Genomic DNA, 18,668 nt, shown 5'->3' with positions numbered 1-18,668 from the left:
GATGCTCAGTCAGGGCACATGCCCAGGTTGTGGGCTCAATCCCCAGTTGGGGGATGTGCAGGAGGTAGCCGATCAATGATTCCCTCTCATCATTGATGTTTCTATCTCTTCCTTCCTCTCTGAAATTAATAAAAGTATATATTTTTTTAAAATAGAGAACTGAACAAAAAGAAAAATATAACATAGCAGAATGTATGGGAAGCAGTTAAGGTACTGCTTAGAGGGGAATTTTTAGCACTAAAATGCTTATATTAGAAAAGAAATTTCTCAGATCACTAGTCTAAGTTGCTACCTCAAGACACTAGAAAAAGAAGAGCAAAATCAATCCAAGGAAAAGTAAAAGGACGAGAGGAAATCAATGAAATTGGAAACAAGAAAACAATAGAGAAAAGCAGTGAAACAAAAAGCTGATTATTTTTTCACTATAACATCACTGCAAGCCTCCTCCCTGGTGTCCTGGCTGCCATGCTGCCCCCTGCAGTCCATTCCCTGCTCGGCTGCCAGGGTGATGGTTCTCAATTGTAGGTCAAAGCATGTGGCTCCCAGGCTCAATATGCCTCGATGACTGCCAGCAATAGAGACTAAACACCAGTTTGTACCACTCCTGGCCATACCCTGAACATCCAAACACATGGAGGGCTCCAGTCTCTACTCCTCGATCCCTCCTTCCCTCCAGTCAAGCCCACTGGCCTCCTCACTAGGCCACAAATGGACCAGGAATGGCCCTGCTCCAGAATCTTTGCACCTATCTGTGTTTGGGACACTGTTGTCCAGATATGTGTCTATAGTCACTATATACAATGAAATATTATCCAGTCACCAAAAGGAAGGTCTGACACAAGCTACTACTACATGGATAAGACTTGAAGACATTATGCTGAGTGAAATAAGCCAGACAGACGCAAAAAGACAAATGCTATATGATTCCATTCATATGAGGTCCCTGGAGGAAGGACAGAAAGAAGATGGTGGGTGTTAGGCTGGGGGAGGCGGGTGGGGAATTAGTGTTTAATGAAAATAGTTTCTGTTTGGGATGATGAAAAAGTTCTGGAAATGGGCAAGTGTTGATGGTCACACAACAATGTGAATGTTCTTAATGTCCCTAAACTGTACACTTAAAAATGGTTAGGATGGCCCTGGCTGGTTGCTCAATGGTTAGAGCGTCGGCCCACAGACTGAAGGGTCGCAGGTTCGTTTCCAGTCAAAGGCATATACCTTGGCTGTGGGCTCAATCCCCATTCCCACCCCTTCACTCCTGCCTGGCCAGAGCTCATGCGGAAGGCAACCAATTGACGTGTCTCTCTCACACTGATGTGTGCCTCTGTCTCTCCCCGTCCCTTTCACTCTAAAAAAAAAATAAAAAAGGAAAAAATAACCTCAGGTAAAGATTAACACAAAAAAAAACACCGGTGTGGTTCAACTGGTTGAGCACCAAAAGGTCGCTGGTTCAATTCCCGATCAGGGCACATGCCCGGTTTCAGGCTCCATCCCCGGAAGGGGCATGCAGGAGGCATCCTATCACATGGATGTTTCTCTCTCCTCCCCCCGCTTAAAATCAATAAAAACTTATTTTAAAAAATGATTAGGATAGTAAGTTTTCTATTATATATTGTTTTAACACACACATACAGAAACGCAAAGTAGAACAGAGCCTGGCAAATATTTTCTTCAAAAAATCAAACAGTACATGTTTTCAGTCTCTTTCCCAACTACTCAAATGTGCACTTCCAACACAAAAGGAGCCACAGATAATCAGCAAACAGATGGGTGTGGCTGTGTGCCAATAAAACTTTATTTGCCCAAACAGGCAAAGGGCCAGCTCTGGCCTGCAGTTTGCTGACCCTGGATATGGGGCACACCATTATGTGGGTTGGTGTGTTTGTATATGTTTATGCTTGTTTGTGCACAGAATGTCCCTGGAAGTTCACGGGAACAGTCATTATCTCCAGAAAGGTGTTGTTTTTTGTAATCCTCCCTGAGGATATTTTTTTCCATTGCTTTCCAGAGAGTGGAAGGGAGGGAGGGGTGGAGGAAAGAAGATAGAAACATCGATATGAGAGACCATCCCACATGCGCCCTGACAGGGGGTGAGGAGCAAACCCGCAATCCAGGTATGTGCCCTTGACAGGGAATCAAATCCGAGACCCTTTGGTGCACAGGCTGACGCTCTAACCTCTGAGAAACACCAACCAGGGCAGTACCTTCTGACTTGGATGCATTTTATGTTCTTACCTATTTGCCAAATCTAAAACAACAAATAAAAGAGAACAAGGAAGGCCAACATTTCCACCTGAGGCTCAGAGATAGTTCCCGAGCAGGGGCACGAAGGGTCAGTCTCAGAAAGATCACCAGTAGACCAGCAGGAAGTGGAGCGGAGCCCCAGAGGGGAGGACAGGTGGAGGCTGAGGGCCTTGCCCACAGCGTGCTGGCTGGATAGCCACTCACCCGAGCCTGACGTTAGCATACAGCTCCCGCGATGTCCGGGTCTGGTTCTTCCGCGTGATCACTGCATCGTACCAGAAGCCCCGTTCCTTCGGGCTGTCGGGGTTGTAGTTGAGCATGACCTCCTGGCCCTCCTTCAGCTCCTGCCATCTGATGATTTCTCGGGCTCGGGCCCGGACGTTCTGTGAACTCATCTGGACCACACCGTATTCCGGGTAACTGGGAGGAAAACCCCACACTCAGATCCCAAGGCAACACCACACCATTTTCCCTCCAAGAAGAGAGAAGCAAGGAGAAGGCCACACACAACAGAGGTGTGAGTTATCTCATCGCAGAAGCAAGTAAATTCCCCTCTGCAGGTGTCGAAAATACACAGGTGCAGAAGACAGGTTTCAATTACAGAGGTGCTATGGGTTGACCTTGTGTCCCCCAAAAAGATATGCTGGAGGTCTAACCCTTGGCACTTGGGAATGGCACCTAATTTGGAAATAGGGTCTTTGCAGATGTAATCAAGTTAAGATGAAGTCACACTGCCTTAATCCATTATAACTGGTGTCCTTATAAGACGGAACAAGTCAGACACAGAGAATGACACATGAAGGGGGAGACAGAGACTAGAATAATATAGTCACAAGCCGAGGATTGCCGGCCACCATCAGAAGCTGGAAGAGGCGAGGAAGGATTCTCTCCTACAGGTTTCGGGAAAATCATGGCCTGGCTGACACCTTGATTTGGCCTCCGGAACTGTAAACTAACTTTTTCGGCATTCTGAAAATGATTTTTGCAGAGGGACATGCATTAACCCATTTATATAAATATAATGCATTGGCTATTGGGATACAATAGGAAGTCATTATGCTGGATATACAGAAATATTCCAGCAGCCTCTAAAAGGCATAAAATAACTGGCCTGAAAGAAACAAATTCTATCTGAAACAAAGTTAAACCTCCCCTGTGAGGGGACAACTCCAAATCTATTATGAGTAGCTATATTGCCTGGCGCTCATTATTTTCACTAGTAAACCACCAAAGGCAAGGGTTGCCAAACTTTTCCTGTAAAGGGCCAGATAGTAAATACAGTAAAACCTCGATATAACAGACTAATCTGAGCGAGGGGGTGTCCATTAAAGCTGAAAGCCCGTTATATAATAGAGTGTTTTCTGAATATGTATGTTAAAAAATTGACAAATTAGTTTACCTATTTTTACTTATGCAGACATATTTGTGTAATTAAAATTAAGTATGTATGAAAAATTTAATTTCACAGAAAAGTTTTCTATAAGTATTACTGTGATTTTAAATTTATACTGAATTGATCTAGTAAATGTGTGCATTCATTAGTCACCTTGAGTAAACAAATGCACACGTGTGAGGTGGTGTAGCTTAGCACATCAGCCAGCACGCGTGAAAACTGCTGTAGAAAGTCACACCACTCGACAACACCACTAACACCAAGTGCCATGCAGTGTGATCATGTGCTAATCATTTGCCGAACATTGTTTAGAAGTGGTGACACTTGGATTTAAATATGTAGACTATAGCTATAGATATACATTATTTATATTGGCAAAATTACTAGTGTTTTTTGCTACATTTCTTAATCACTAAAATTTGTTTAAAATAAGTGAATTAATAACAAAAATAACCTGTAATTTAATTATAAACAACACTTGGTTAAAAGCATTTCAAAATTAACAGGGTGTTAAATTTTTTTTAAATTCGTACTCTGGAGATGCTTCATTTAAACATCTCCAAATAATTCTTTTGTGTTTTTTTTTTAAATATATTTTTATTGATTTCAGAGAGGAAGGGAGTGGGAGAGATAGAAACATCAATGATGAGAGAGAATCTTTGATCTGCTGTCTCCTGCTTGCCCCCCGCTGGGGATCAAGCCTGCAACCCAGGCATGTGGCTTGAATGGGAAATCAAACCATGACCTCCTGGTTCATGGCCGACACTCAACCACTGAGCCACACCAGCTGGGCATCAGGGTGTTAATGTTCACATATGACTTACAGACTAGAAATTTTGTCTGTTAAATCTGAAGTCCATTAAATCGAGGGTTTACTGTATTTTTGGCTTTGTGAGCTAGAAGGTCTCTATCATGAATATTCAATTGTGCTGCTATCACTAAGAAAGCATTCACAGGCAATAGGCAAACACAAATGGGCGTTGATGTGTTTCAATACAGCTTCATTTACAAATACAAGGGGTGGGCTAGATTTGGCCCTCAGGCTTGGTTTGCATCCTCTAACCTAAGTAGATGGGAATCTTGTGTCTACTGTGATTCATTATTCAATTACTTCAATAATTTTTATGGAGCTAATAAAGCTTAGTATGTGCCAGAAACTGGGATAGGCAGTAGGGACCCAGCAGAGAACCAAAGGAAGCTCTTGTGCCCTTTGGAATGTGAGCTTCCTATAGGCAGGCTCGCTTGCCCTGTTGTGGACTGAATTGTATCCCTCCCCGCAATGTGACTATCATTTGGAGATGGGGCTTTCGGGAGATCCCTGAGGTTAAATGAGGTCATACCGTTGGGTCCCTAATCTGATGGGGTTGGTGTCCTTGTAAGAGAAGGAGACACCAGAGCTCTCTCTCTTTCCACGTGAGAACACAGTGAGAAGACAGCCAAGAAGGAAGCAACCCTACCAAAACTCTGACCTTGGACTTCCCACCTCCAAAACTGTGAGAAAATAAATGTCTGCTGTTTAAGCCGCCCAGCATGTGGTATGTTTTTATGGGGCCCAAGCCTACTGAGACACCCTCTGGGTTAACAGACAAGAATTCCCTGTGGCCAGCACAGGGCCTGACACACAGGAAGTGCTCAATAAATACCCGTTCCGGTGAGGGAGAGGACAAACACGTAAGATGGTTTCATGTGGTACAATGATACGAGGTATGAATAAAATAGAACAGGAAATGGGGAAGGGGGGTCTGACTGGAAAGTCAGAGCAGAGTTCTCCTAGGAGACCTGAGGAGGGGTCGGCTAGCTTTGGGTCCCTGTGACACTAGTCCTCTAGGTGTGGCCTCCTGTGTTGCTTGGGAGCATGAGGGTGGGAGCCTCGAATCCTGACCATCATCCCCAAGGCTGTACCAAACTCCAGGTTCTATATACACAGGACCAACAGTTCAAGCCCACCACCTCCCTGGAATGACACTCACTCATCATATGTCACGTGATAAATGACGTCATCGTCTTCTTCCAACGTGGAGGTGGAGCTACAGGGTGCGTCCTGGGACGAGGTGGAGCTACAGGGTGCTTCCTGGGATGAGGCGGAGCTACAAGGCGTGTCCTTGGATGAGGCGGAGCTACAAGGCGTGTCCTGGGACGGGGTGGAGCTACAAGGCGTGTCCTGAGATGAGGCGGAACTAGAAGGCGTGTCCTGGGATGAGGTGGAGCTACTCGGCGTGTCCTGGGATGGTGGCTTCTTTGTCACCCTGACAACCTTCGCCTCAAACCAACTTCCCACATCCGTGTCCCGAGCATCAACGTACTCATTGGCCTGCAAAGTAAAGGGAAACTCTCTTATCCAACCCAGGGAAGGAAATCTGATCAGCAACACTCGCTCATCCCATCTCAGGGCCTGTTTTGATCCTTGGCACTGGCTGCTTCAGGCCTGGGACGCAAATCCAAAAGCCTGGACTCGGGTTTCTCAAGTGCAGCACTGTGGTCACTGGGGTCCCACTGTGAGGGGCCGTCCTATCCTGGCCATTGTGGGGTGTTGAGAATCTCTCCCCCACGACTGGGGAAACTGGATGTCAGCGGTATCCCCAGTCATGACATCCAGAGATGCCCCAAGATTTTGCCAATGGCCCTGAAAGCAGAATCAGCCTAGGGAGCCAGAACTCATTTCTCAAGAAAAGCTGAGAATCCAGATCAGTATATGAAATGTCATGATCTTAGAGGGCGGCAGAGAATTCAGAGATTTTACAGCCACTACAGAGGCCAGAGCAGACACCTGTAGGCCAGACCCGGAATTCTGTTTCAGGGATCAGAAAGAAATCTGGAGTAGCACATGCTTCTGCCAAAGAAACTTCAGGTTTTCATGGCAGGACTGTGGGGCCCAGCCACAGGGATGGAGGGAAGTTGGCCCGCCCTCATGAGCCCATGGCTGGGTGGTGGGGAAGCCAAAGTCAGTGGAGCATGAGGAATGATCCTCAGGGGTGCAGAGATCGGCCAGACCCCAAACCTTCTGCAGGAGCCTCACCTTGTACAGGCCCAGCTCCGTCTCATCACACACTGCCTCATCTGCTAAGCCTGCATTCCTGTCCGCCTCCGCAGCCACCTCACCGCTAGTCGAGGACTTGTCCGACTCGCTCTGGCCCAGGCAGTAGCCAGAATCGGTGTCAGAAAGCTCAGAGTCTCTCTCCTGGTTGTTGCTGCTGCTGCTACTGGGGGGAGGAGGCATGAGGTTCTGCCGAACCAGGAGCTGGATCGTGTCATTCAGGCGAACATCATAGTCAAAGAGGGTGTGGCCATCCTCCATCTGCAGAGAAACCAAGACAGAGATCACTTACCTGCCTATATTTAGTGTGTCTTCTGGGTGCCAGGCACAGGCACATGCTGTGAGCTAAGGAGGGGATCTGCCCTCAGATTATGGGACAATAAAACCTGTTCCCTCCTAGGCATGCACACTGATACCCCTTCCCCAGACTCTCTCAAATGAGGACTCCTGGTGTCATTAGGTAAGTGTCCCCATCAGCACAATCCTGCTGTGCTGTGGATACACATCAGATGTCAGGGGAAGTTTCCTTAGTACTTCATGTGTTAACGTGCTTTGCAACTTTTGTTACAATAAACACACATTGTCATTCTCAGTTGAGGGCAATCCAGCATACAGGTGCCACTGGCACACAATGTTTGGGGACATCTATGGTTGTCACGATGGAGTGCATCGGGCCAGAAATACTGCAAAACCTTCCACAGTACCCAGGATGGCCCTCCACAGACAATGACCTGGCCCCAATGTCAGCAGTGGCCAGGAAGGAGACCCAGCCTATGTGAGCCCAAGGAGACATACACCCCAACATCCACAAGTCTCCTCTGTAAAGCTCTAGCTCAGGTCTTACCCACACAGGGCAACTTCTCAGACCCATTACCTCCACCCCTATTAACTCCTCGATGCTAATTCCACCCACACTAGACACCTGCTAACAGGACACTGTGGCCAGCACAGCTCAGCAATCTACACCCCTGGGTGTGAAGGAGTTTTGTCTTCTGAGTGGCATCCCGATGGCACAAAAGGCCAAGGAGTTACCTTTTATTAGAAACTATCCCGCAGCACTCCGCCAACACGCAACAAGGACCTGCAAGGGCACCTTGTTCTATCCAGATGCCCCTAAGGCCGGTCTGTGTGACACTGGGCTGGATCGTCAGCACACCTGGCCCCCACCCACAATGCCAGGAGCTCCCCCAGTCATGCCAACCACAGATGTCTCCAAACTTCCACCGTCCCCTTGGGGCAGAACAACCTGGTTCAGAAGCGGTGCCCTAAAGAAAAGGGAAAAGAGAGGAAAACATACACTTTCCTCCTTCCAAATTTTTACCAAAAGCTGATGATTCAAAGGGCTGGTTGCAATTAACATGCAAACAGCATCGGGGGTCACAGCGGAGGCAAGTTTCAGGGTCCAAGGTCATCCTACAACCAAGTCAAGTGCCCTTGACCAGGAATCGAACTCGTGACTCTTAGGTCCTCAGGCCAACGCGCCAACCACTGAGCAACTGGCCAGGGCTAAATATGTTTTTTACTTACAATACTTCGTTCTGTCTTTTAGTTGTATTTTTGAAGTAGTTGTGCGAGGCAGCAGTTTCCGGTGTTTACCTATGCCGCCATCTTGGTTTCTCTACTTACAATATTTCAACTTCTCAGGATATAATAACCCATCACAAGTCAAAGGGCATCTGTATTTGAAATTCTGGAAAGGGCAAAACTATGGAGACAGTGAAAGGATCAGTGGCTGCCAGAAAGTGGAGGGAGGATAAATAGGTATAGCACAGAGTATTTTTAAGGCAGTGAAACTACTCTGTGTAGTTTCCAACCCCATGGAACTTATGACACCAAGAGTGAACCCTAAGGGAGCCTGAGGACTCTGGGTGACTATGACATGCCAATCTAGGTACATGGCTTATAACAAATGCACCATCTGGTGCCCGATGCTGACAGTAGGTGTGTGAGTACACAGGAAATCTCTGAACCTGCCTCATCATTTTGCTGAGAAGCTAAGATTGCTCTCAGAAATAAAGTTTATTAATTTAAAAATAAAAGGACAAATGCCCCCAGTGTAACTGTGACAGGGAAACCAGCAGAGGGCAAGCCAAATGGCCTTAAAAAGGATAAACAAGACATTCGCACCTAGGGCCCAGCACCTCCAGGGTTAGGCAGGCATCCCTCATTCGCCTGGTCATTCTGTGGGGAGGGGCCATCCTGGGCACTTCTGAGCATTGAGCAGCATCCCTGGCCTCTACCCACACCTAATGCCTGAGCACCCCCAGTCCTGATAGCCACAATGTCCCCAGACAAGGCCCAGTGTCTCCAGGGGGAGTTGCCCTCAATGAGAACCAGTAAGCTAGAGAGACCCTCACATGTGCTTGAGGACACGGACACCAATGTTCCTGCCTGGCATATTCACAGGCATTATTTGCAAGCAAAACTATGGCTTATACATGCAAAGGAGTATCACACAGCTGCATGTGACAGTGAAACACAGCAAAAGTGGATGTGTCTCCCACACACACATCAAGGGAAACGAGGACGGCTTCAGAGGACACTTCAGAGGACGGGAAATAAACCTAGCCGCCTGGGCAACAGAGAGGCAGGGGTAGGGCCGAGCCAGAAGGGAGCACGTGATCAGATAGAGGTCCCGGACAGAGGCCGAGTTGGAGAGGAGAGAGGCCAAGCTGGAAGGCTCAGGTAAGAAAGGAGGCAGAATGCACCAGAATGGCCACTGGGGGTGCAGAGGAGGGGTGGAAAGGGTCACGCAGACACTAAGGCATGGGAATCCCGATTTGGTTCAGCACTCACACCACTCCTCTCTCATGGTATTTTTCTACTGACAACACCTCCCACAGGTTGAGCCCACGCTGGGCCTGACCTGGCCCCTCACCTCCATGACAGGTCAGGAAGCCAGACTGACAGAAGCCCACTGACTTCCTCAGGGCAAGCTCCCTGGAGGAGGCGACCTGCCTGCCCGCACAAGGGCGCAGACAGAGGCACAAACAGGGCAGGACGTGGGCAGGAAAGGGGGCACTCGGGCTGGGCCAGGCTGGCATGAAGCTCTGCCTGCAGGACACGATTCACAACCTAGAACTTTCCAGAAGGGTCCTGCAGTCAGCAGGAAGCAGCTTGCACAACTGTTGGCTACAGTGAGGAGGTGTATTGTGTGCCCCTCTACCCCCACCGGCTTCCCCAAAGCTGTGCAGAAACGTTCAGGAACCACAAGGAGAGAGGCTGGGCCCAGGCCTACCTCATGCTAACATGTCCGCATGAGGTGACCAAACAGTCTAAGGTTTGGGTTCGTTATCGAGATCCTAAAATTCCAACCAAGGCTAACGGCATTAATAAAAGCTATAGCTTTTTCCGCCAGACACCAAATCTGCTGGCACCTTGATCTTGGACTTCCAGCCTCCAGAACTGTAAGAAATAAAAATCTGATGTTTATAAAAAACATAAAAAATTTAAAAAAGCTATAAAAACTGAATGGCAAGTGAACACCACCTTTCGTTAGAGGTTCTAATGTTAAAATTAAACCTGAGGGGGCAGTCAATTGGGGGAAAAGGAGACTTATGTAAAACTTTAGACAATAAAAAAAAATTAAACCTAAAGTTAAAATCTTGAATAACCAAAATTTCCACTGACAACCCCTTAAATCGCCTGTAGTAAAATATGCAGTTGTACCTAGATATCTGCAGGGCAGTGGGTCCTGAACCCCCAAGGACACCCAAATCATGAGATGCTCAAGTCCCTTAAAGAAAACTAGTGTCCCAGTGCATGGACTCGTGCACATTGAAAGGAAACTAATTAGAAGAAATATTTTAATATCGCTATTCGCCCTTTCTCTACAATAGAAGTGTCAACCAAATTCACAATCGACAATGACAGATCAAAACACAAGCGTGCGATTGGTGCAGAGAGCTTTATATGTATCGTGCATGGGCGAGTCAACTTAGTCTTTTATATATAGGATAAACTTGCTTAATTAGACCTGCTTTCTGATTTAGCTAAACTTTTTCCAGCCCAGTGAAGCACCTCAACTTCTCTTTCAGGTAACTGTCAGCAACATAGCAGTAAATATCAACACAAAGCAGATTATCATTGTAGATCACGCAGGGAGAACAAAGGGTAAAATATTTAACTGCAGCAGTGTTTGACTATATTCTGAGCAGTGAAAAAACCTGGAGTCATTTTCAAGGTCCACCATTTCTTACTTCTTTTCAGTCAGGTCAAGTTTCTAAACTTTCTAAATCTCCATTTTCCGGCTAATGAAAAGAAAATAGTATTCCACCGAGTCTCATATCTACCTATTCCAGGACTTCTGTGAGGATCAAATGAGATGAGGCATGGGAAAATGCTTCACAGACATTTGGTTAAAGTGTAAAATGTTTAAAGTATAAAGCAAGTCATGTTCCTGGGCTGAAGAAACTGCAAGGAGGCTAGTCTCTAGGGAGAGGAAGCCAGGCATTGCTACGTGACATCATTACCTGGCGCCCACAGCGACCACTTCCGGGCTGGGCTGGGCTGTGGGCCGCATTTTGCACCATGGGGTCTCAGCAGCGTTGGCTGCGATTTGGTGGGCTGTTGCTCCAGGGTGGTGGCAAGGCCTGTGTCCCACTTGGGGGAAGCTGAGTGTTGCTTTGTCAGCGCCAGGTCCACAGTGCCATTTCTTTGTAAATGACCAGTGCATGTCACAGCAGCTCCTGCATTGAGCGTCTGACCCCAGTGGTCAGTGCGCATCATAGCGACTGGCCGGACTATCGGAGGGACACTTAGCATATTTGCCTTTTATATATATAGATAGCATACTTGCACATAATAACCTACATTTGCATGACCCCCAGGGACACCCAAATGGTTAGATGCCCAAGTCCCTTATATAAAATGGTGTAGTATTTGCACAGAACCTATACATGCGTACAGGCTACAGCATAGCACCTAGAGCAGGGCACCTTACACATCCCTTCAATTGCGTGGATTCAGCATAGTGCTTGGCATGCAGCAAATTCAAGTTTTGCTTTTTGAAACTTTCTGGGATTTCCCCTCCTGAATAGTTTTTATCTGTGGTTGGTCAAATCTGTGGAACAAAACAAAACCTGCAGATATGGAAGACTGACTATATGTGTTTGGAGGCACATAACCCTGTACTGCAGATTCAGGTCTGACGGCAAAACTGCATACAGTATTTTTTTAAATTGATTTGAGAGAGAAAGGAAGAGGGGAGGGAGGGAGAGAGGGAGAGGGAGAAAGAGAGCAACATCAACTTGTTGTTCCACTTATTTATGCACTCATTGGTTGATTCCTGTATGTGTCCTGACTGGGGATCAAACCCACAACCTTGGCGCATCAGGACAACACTCTAACCAACCGAGCTACCTGGCCAGGGCCAACTGCCTACAATATTTAAATTATGTCTCTCTTTCTCTCTTTTAAACCAAGTATGCTTCCTGGACATTTGGAATTTTATGCCATGGGCATCATGTAAATCTAAATAAACACATATACAATTTAACAACTAAGCACCTGGTTCCTTTTGGAAACTTGTATTAAAATCTCACCATGGTCCTGGCTGGTTTGGCTCAGTGGATAGAGCGTTGGCCTGAGGACTGAAGGGTCCCACGTTCGATTCCGGTCAAGGGCACATGCCCGGGTTGCGGGCTTGATCCCCAGTAGGGGATGTGCAGGAGACAGTCAATCAGTGATTCTCTCTCATCATTGATGTTTCTATCTCTCTCTCTCGCCCTTCCTCTCTGAAATCAATAAAGATATATTTAAAAAAAAAAAAAAAAAAAAAAAAAAGCTCACCATGTCTTAGCCTGTTTGGCTCAGTGGATAGAGCGTCAGCCTGAGGACCAACGGGTCCCAGGTTCGATTCCAGGCAAGGGCATGTACCTCAGTTGCAGGCTCCTCCCCGGCCCTGGTAGGGGTGAGTGCAAATGGCAACCATTCGATGTGTGTCTCTCACATCGATATTTCTTTCTGTCTTTCTCTCTTCCACTCTCTCTAAAAATCAATGGAAAATATTCTCAGGTGAGGATTTAAAAAAAAATTAAAGGAGATGCTCTTTTTAAAAAAAAAACCTCACCATGTTGCCTGGCCAGGGTAGCTCAGTGGTTGAACATCAACCATGAACCAAGAGGTCACTAGGTTCAATTCCTGGTCAGGGCACATGCCCGGGTTTTAGGCTCGATCCCCAGTAGGGGTGCACAAGCGGCAGCCGATCAACGTTTCTCTCATCCATGTTTCTATCTCTCTATCCCTCTCCCTTCCCCACTCTCTAAAATCAATAAAATACAAAAAATAAAAATAAAAAATAAAAAAAGCTCGCCATGCCTATTGCTTCTGTTCACTTTCTGCCCTTCGTGACTTTTGGGGGATACTTTTCAGGGTGCCGTGTGCTGCCCCCCAAAACACAAGAGAGCAGGAAATAAATGTCACCGGGTTTGGCATGTGGTGGCAATTTGGGTGAGAGGTGGAGAGGACATAAACCAGACTGCAGGGTCTTAATGAGGGTGGTGTGAGCCTGGTGCCAAGAGGGACCCAGAGCTGGAGAAAAGGGAACTTGCAGAGGCAGGAAGTGAGAAACTGCTCTGCCCCCTTCCAGGGGATGCAGCTTACCCCACCCCCATCTTCCCATCTCAGCCTCCAGGCCTCCGCAGAGCAACCTGAGGTGCAGGCCAGACAAGAGGGATGGAGAGACGGAAGAAGAAAACACAGAGAACAGGATCCCAGATGTGGCAGAGGTGACACAACTGCCCACTCGGGAAGGAGCAAGCGGAGTGAGCACCTCAAGCACGACCCTTCTCGCACATCCTAGCCCCTCTCGGACATGGAGAATGCAAATCAGGCAGGACAACTGAACTCTGTCCTTTGACCCGGCAGGGCCACAGCTGACCATGTGCCCTGGAGCAACATTTCAGTGGACATAAGGCCAAAACTCTTGTGATGTCTCCACGCTGACCCTGGCCATTTTCACTCCTACAGTCTCACAGGGGTACCGAGGAGCCTTCATAATGCAGGATGATGCCACCATTCTGACGACCAAAGAAACGTGCACGCGTGAATTCTGATTTCTAATTTCCAATTTCTAACACGCAAGAAACGATGGACATAACCCCAGCAGAAGCTCTTCAGGGTCCTCAATCACTTTGGAGGGTGGACAGGGGGCCTGAGACCAAACAGTCTGAGCACCCTGCCCTGGAAAAACTCCTGCAACCAAGTGCCCTGACACATTGCACAGCAATGTTGTTCCTGAGAATAAATCCTGGCTTCCCAACCCGGAGCCTGGATCAGAGCACAAGGTGATTGGCACACCGCAGCCCTCGTGACAGTTCTGTCCCACACTTGGTTTTGTAAACAAATGTATTGTGACGCCTACTGAAACAGGTCCATTCGTTTACATACTGTCTATGGCTGCCTTCCTGCTCCAGTGGTGGAGGTGAGCCGTCCCCGGAGAGACAAATATTTACTACCAGGCTCTTTACAGACAGAATCTGCTGACCCCCAGCTTAGAGGGCATGCCCTCTAGCTGGGAGCTCTCCATGGGAAAAAGGGACCTTCCCTCAAGCAGCCGGAAGAACAAGTCTCTGCGAGGAACTATCCTATTTGCTGCCTGACCCTGCCCTTCGGAAAGACAGGCAGCGTCCTGGAAAGGCCACTACAGCAGGGACACTTGGTAGGTTACTGTGACATGAGTGACCCTTGCAAGGCCATTCCCAGGATATCGTTTCAACTGATCTTTCAGACTGACCTTAACAGAGCCTTGGAGCCCAGCAAGGCCAAGTTAGCTGTTTTCCTAAATTAGCTACAAAACTACTAGGGGTGATTTTGTCCCCAAGAGGAGATGCTGGGGACATTTGTGGTTATAACAACCAGGGGTGCTCCTAGCATTGAGTGGGTGGGGCCAGGAATGCTGCTCAACACGGCACAGCCCCCCAGAGAAAGACCAAGCCGCTCACGGAGAATGACCGGCCCCCATGTCAGGGGCCCCCAGGGGGACAGGCCCTGAGCTGATTTATTGCACCTTTATTGTGAGCCAGACATGGGCTCATTCCTTCACATCCATTACCTCACTGAATTCTTACCATGCCACAATGCCGAGTCCACAATTAGCTCCGTCCGAACAGAGAGTCCATGGCCAAGCCGCTGGGACAGGGGACTTGGGAAGATTATGTAAAGCGCAAAGCCTTGTACCTGAGCTTGTTCAAGGCTATGCCACAAATAACAGCTATTATTAATTTTATGGGCAGCAAAAAACAGGCGCCAGATGCCTCTCTCCTTGCCCAGGCTGGGCCTGCCGCCGAGGTCCCTTCCCCCCATGCTCCCTGTATTTCCGCCAATCAAGCGACATAACCGCCAACCTATTCAGCCTAAATAAGCTGCCACAAAGCCCTCCCATATCCTGAAGAAAGACTCAGCTATGTTCTGCTTTATGGTCTCAGTCAACCTCCCTGCAGAACTTGGACTGCTTTGCCATATTTCTTTTAAGGGCGGGGCGGGGAGATTGTGCAGGCTCCCTAGAACGTTCTGGAAAACAACAGCTCTCCTGCACCCACTGGAAACTGCACCACTTCCTATCACTATTAGTCCAGTCTGTTTGCAGGCTTGACTTGCTTGGAGCCGCGGCTTGTGTGCTTTTGTCACCCACCCTCCCGTCGATGTCCACACCTCCGAGCCACCAGGCCGATTCCTGGCCAGACAACCTTGGGGAAATTGCATCAGGCCCTGAGGCCTGGCTCCCTTACCCGGAAGACAGAAACAACTGCACGTTCCCTCACAAAGCTGCCTGCCGAGGAGCGCAGCAGGAAGGAGAATGGGCCACACTGTGGTAACTATAAAAGCTGCACCGTGTGAAAGCAGCATTAAGAGCCCTGTATCTCATCGCCAACAGCCTTAAGATTAAAGGCACTATGTACGTGTCTAAGGCACCTTGGTGTTGCTGTCATCATGCTTTGTACTTACACAGAGGTCAGCAAGACTTCTGAATGGATCAAATATTGTATGATGAATGAAGGGAGATAGGGGTTTGGTTATGTGGGTATAGACATTTGTCAGAACTCCAAATGGTCTGCTTAAGACGTGCCTTGATATATACAAATTTTACCTAAAAAGACAGTGAGAACCCCAATAGTGAACTCTACTTAATGACAGGCATGCTGAGTGTTTAGGGGTGATATGAACAATCATCTGCAAACTTACTTTGAAATGCATCCCAAAAAATAAGACATATTGGTAGATGGATAGAGCAAGACAGAGCCGAGTGATCAAAGTGACTACACAAAATATCAGTGGTAAAACCTAGGGAGGTGTTCATGTGTTCGTGGGTCTTTCAACTTTTCTACATGTTTGCAATGTAAAAATTAAAATGAACAGTGTTTAATAGAATATAAACCTGATGTTTAAAAAAAACACGTGTTTGGCACACAACAGGCAAACAAACATACGTGCTTCCTTGAACTTTGTGAGGACTCCATTCAACCTGCCTTTGAACTACACCATGAACTGCTTAGTAGGCACATGCAAGGGGTTTTCAGAAAGGACCTCTGCTGAACAAATCGACTGAGTGGCAAATCACAGTCCGTGTAGATGCCACCAAATGAGGCCCTTAAGAGGCAGGAGACAGCAGCCCAGGGGAGCTCCACGCAAGCCCTGCCTTTCTCAACACGAATGCGACTGCACAGTTAAATCCCCAAGTTTGCAGGATCGGCTTTCCCTCCCCTGCAGGGCGGGTTATAACTCAGATTCTTAAGACATTCAAGTCATCCTATCTCTCACAGGAAGGAGGCTAAAGGTCTTCCAGGGCGCTGCAAGCCCAAGAAATTAATCATCAGGTCTCATTTCAAGTAAGCACACAGGATCCTCCCAACCCCCAAAAATCATGCCCAGGCGCGGACACGGAGTGTTTATTTTTCAATCTAGACACCAGATGGCGGCAGGATCCAGTTCAAAACGCCACAACAACAAAGTCGGGCGCCCAGCCCAACTGAAGACTTTTAATCCAGTTCAATCGCTACACCACTGTCCCTACGGTCCACCCAACTCCAGGATGGTCCCAGCAGACAGGACCAACGCTTCGTGCCACCATCTCCCACTCAGGGAAATTTCATTCCCAGGCGTACATCCCGCCATCCCCCCAAGGACAACTACAAAACTGGAAACCTCCCCCAGTGCCACTGGAGAAAGCGTCCCAACGGCGAGCCACCGCTAAAGCAGGGGTGGCCATTTTAACTGCTTCCAGGGTCAGAGGACAGAGCGCAAAGGACAGAGGAGCAAGGCCGCAGACCACAGCACCGGCCCCTGGTCATCCGCAGCCCCCGCAAAAGCAGGCCCAGAGTGGCAGAAATTCCAGGTTTGCGAGCACCGTCTCCTGCCTCTGAATAAGCTGGTCCGAATTTCCAGAAAACACCCCCTCGGGGGTCAAACTCAAAATAGGTGCGGGCCGTGGGCCACCAGTGTGTGTTTCAAAGAACAACGCGGTCCCTTCCGCCCTAGTGTTTGAGTAAGGATTCTGGGCTCTTCCTTGAAATTCATCGGCTCTCCGTCAGCCACCTCCAACTTCTTTTCCTAGAAATTATTTTGAGGGGCTTCAAAAACAATAAAAGGAAAAGGGAGTGTGAGAAGCCCAAATGCTACAGATTCCAGTGCCAGCTGCCTGCCCAGTGTGTCAGACTGTGAGTTGAGCCTTTGTTCCTGGCTCAGGCATGAGAGTTTTCTGTGGAGACATGAAGCGGGACCGGATGAGGGGGTGGGGGGGGACTGAATGTGCTGGTGTCGGAGGAGACAGGAACAAAGGTGCTGGGCGGCGGGCAGCCTGCAGGGCGCGTTTACCGCGTTTACCTGCTTGCCCCGGTAGAAGAGCCTCTGTCGGCCCGGCTCCACGTGGAACAGCTCCTGGATCTTCTCCCGCAGCTCTTCCACCTTGGTCAGCCTGGAGAGCGAGCCCACGCTGTGGGCCACCTTCCCGTCCATGGTGCGAACCTGGATCCACATGATGCCTGCTGGTGCTGCGAGAGCAGAGAGTGGATCCTCCGGTCAGTGCTGCCGCTGCCGCCCCCACCAGGCCCGTGCCACACTTGGGTCATCCTGGCTTTGTCCAGTCTGCGGACACCCAAAAACTCCCCCGAACGCCCTCTCGGACCCCCTAGTCCTCACAGACGGCCAGAGCTAGCCCGGGGCCAGGCAAAGTAAATTAAAGGAGTTAACGCGTAAATGACTAACACCAGGGTAGCGTTTAGGAGGAAGGGGAAATTAGGGAAGGCAAACGGCCTCTTGAACCACTCAGTCCAACCCACACACCCGCTTCGGAGGAAAGAGACACCAACGTCCAGAGGAGGAAGGACACAGCCAAAAGCTGAGGGGTCGAGTTCGTTCGTTCGTTCATTCATTCATTCATTCATTCACTGAATTAATACTCACGCAAGAGGGAAACCCAAAAGTCCGGCCCAGGTCGGAACTTCAGAAGTCCCTGGGAACTCAACTAAGTGCGATGGGGAAGAACCCCCCAGCCCCAACCCCGGAAACACGCGAGGCTCTAACCCCTCCGTGTCGGCGACCCCCGGGGCCGACGCGGCTGGCCCCCGCGGTGGCCATAGCAACCGGCCGCCCCGTCCCGGCCACCCCCGCACACGCCGAGCGTCTCACCTCAGCCCCACCGCGTCCACACGCGCCGGCTCTCGCTCCCCGGACTCTGACTCCCGTCCTCGGGGCCCCTCTTATCCTCCCTCCCGCCGGAGTGGGCCACGCCAGCGAGCCCACGCCCACCCCCACCGCCGGGCCGCCGGAGGGGCCCCTCGCTCGATCCGCCTCGCTCATTGGCTCCGCCGCGCCAGGCCGCCCCGCCCCGCCCGCTCCTCATTGGCCCAGACGTGCCCGGGGAACGAAGGGCGCGCGAAACCGGGCTCCGGCGCGACAATTGAATCGCGGGGCGCCCCGCGCGCAGGCGCGGAGCCTGACAAGGTCCCCCGCGGCTCTCCCGGCCCTCCCCCACCCAGCTGGCGAGACCCCCGCGGGGCTCCG

The 18,668-nt window shown here is 49.2% G+C and overlaps 1 protein-coding gene across 2 annotated transcripts in view; it reads right to left on the bottom strand.

Annotated features, from left to right (window-relative positions):
- UHRF1 (ubiquitin like with PHD and ring finger domains 1) overlaps positions 1 to 18,668 on the bottom strand; it is a 40,773-nt gene that overhangs the window by 21,679 nt on the left and 426 nt on the right. Inside the window, exons 1-5 of one of the 2 annotated variants that reach the window (XM_014447105.2) lie at positions 18,294 to 18,383; positions 17,490 to 17,656; positions 6,651 to 6,929; positions 5,605 to 5,945; positions 2,446 to 2,661 (exon numbers count right to left, since the gene is read on the bottom strand). In XM_014447105.2, coding sequence (XP_014302591.1) covers positions 2,446 to 2,661; positions 5,605 to 5,945; positions 6,651 to 6,929; positions 17,490 to 17,642 — 989 coding nt within the window. In that variant the 5' untranslated portion in view covers positions 17,643 to 17,656; positions 18,294 to 18,383. Of the gene's footprint in view, positions 1 to 2,445; positions 2,662 to 5,604; positions 5,946 to 6,650; positions 6,930 to 17,489; positions 17,657 to 18,293; positions 18,384 to 18,668 lie in introns of those variants that run through there. The other variant, XM_014447106.2, reaches the window with a different exon arrangement.

This window comes from Myotis lucifugus, unplaced genomic scaffold, assembly GCF_000147115.1.
Source record: "Myotis lucifugus unplaced genomic scaffold, Myoluc2.0 scaffold_612, whole genome shotgun sequence".
Lineage (NCBI taxonomy): Eukaryota > Metazoa > Chordata > Mammalia > Chiroptera > Vespertilionidae > Myotis > Myotis lucifugus.
The sequence above is the reverse complement of the archived record's forward strand: the minus strand, read 5'-3'. Positions and strand labels throughout refer to the sequence as shown.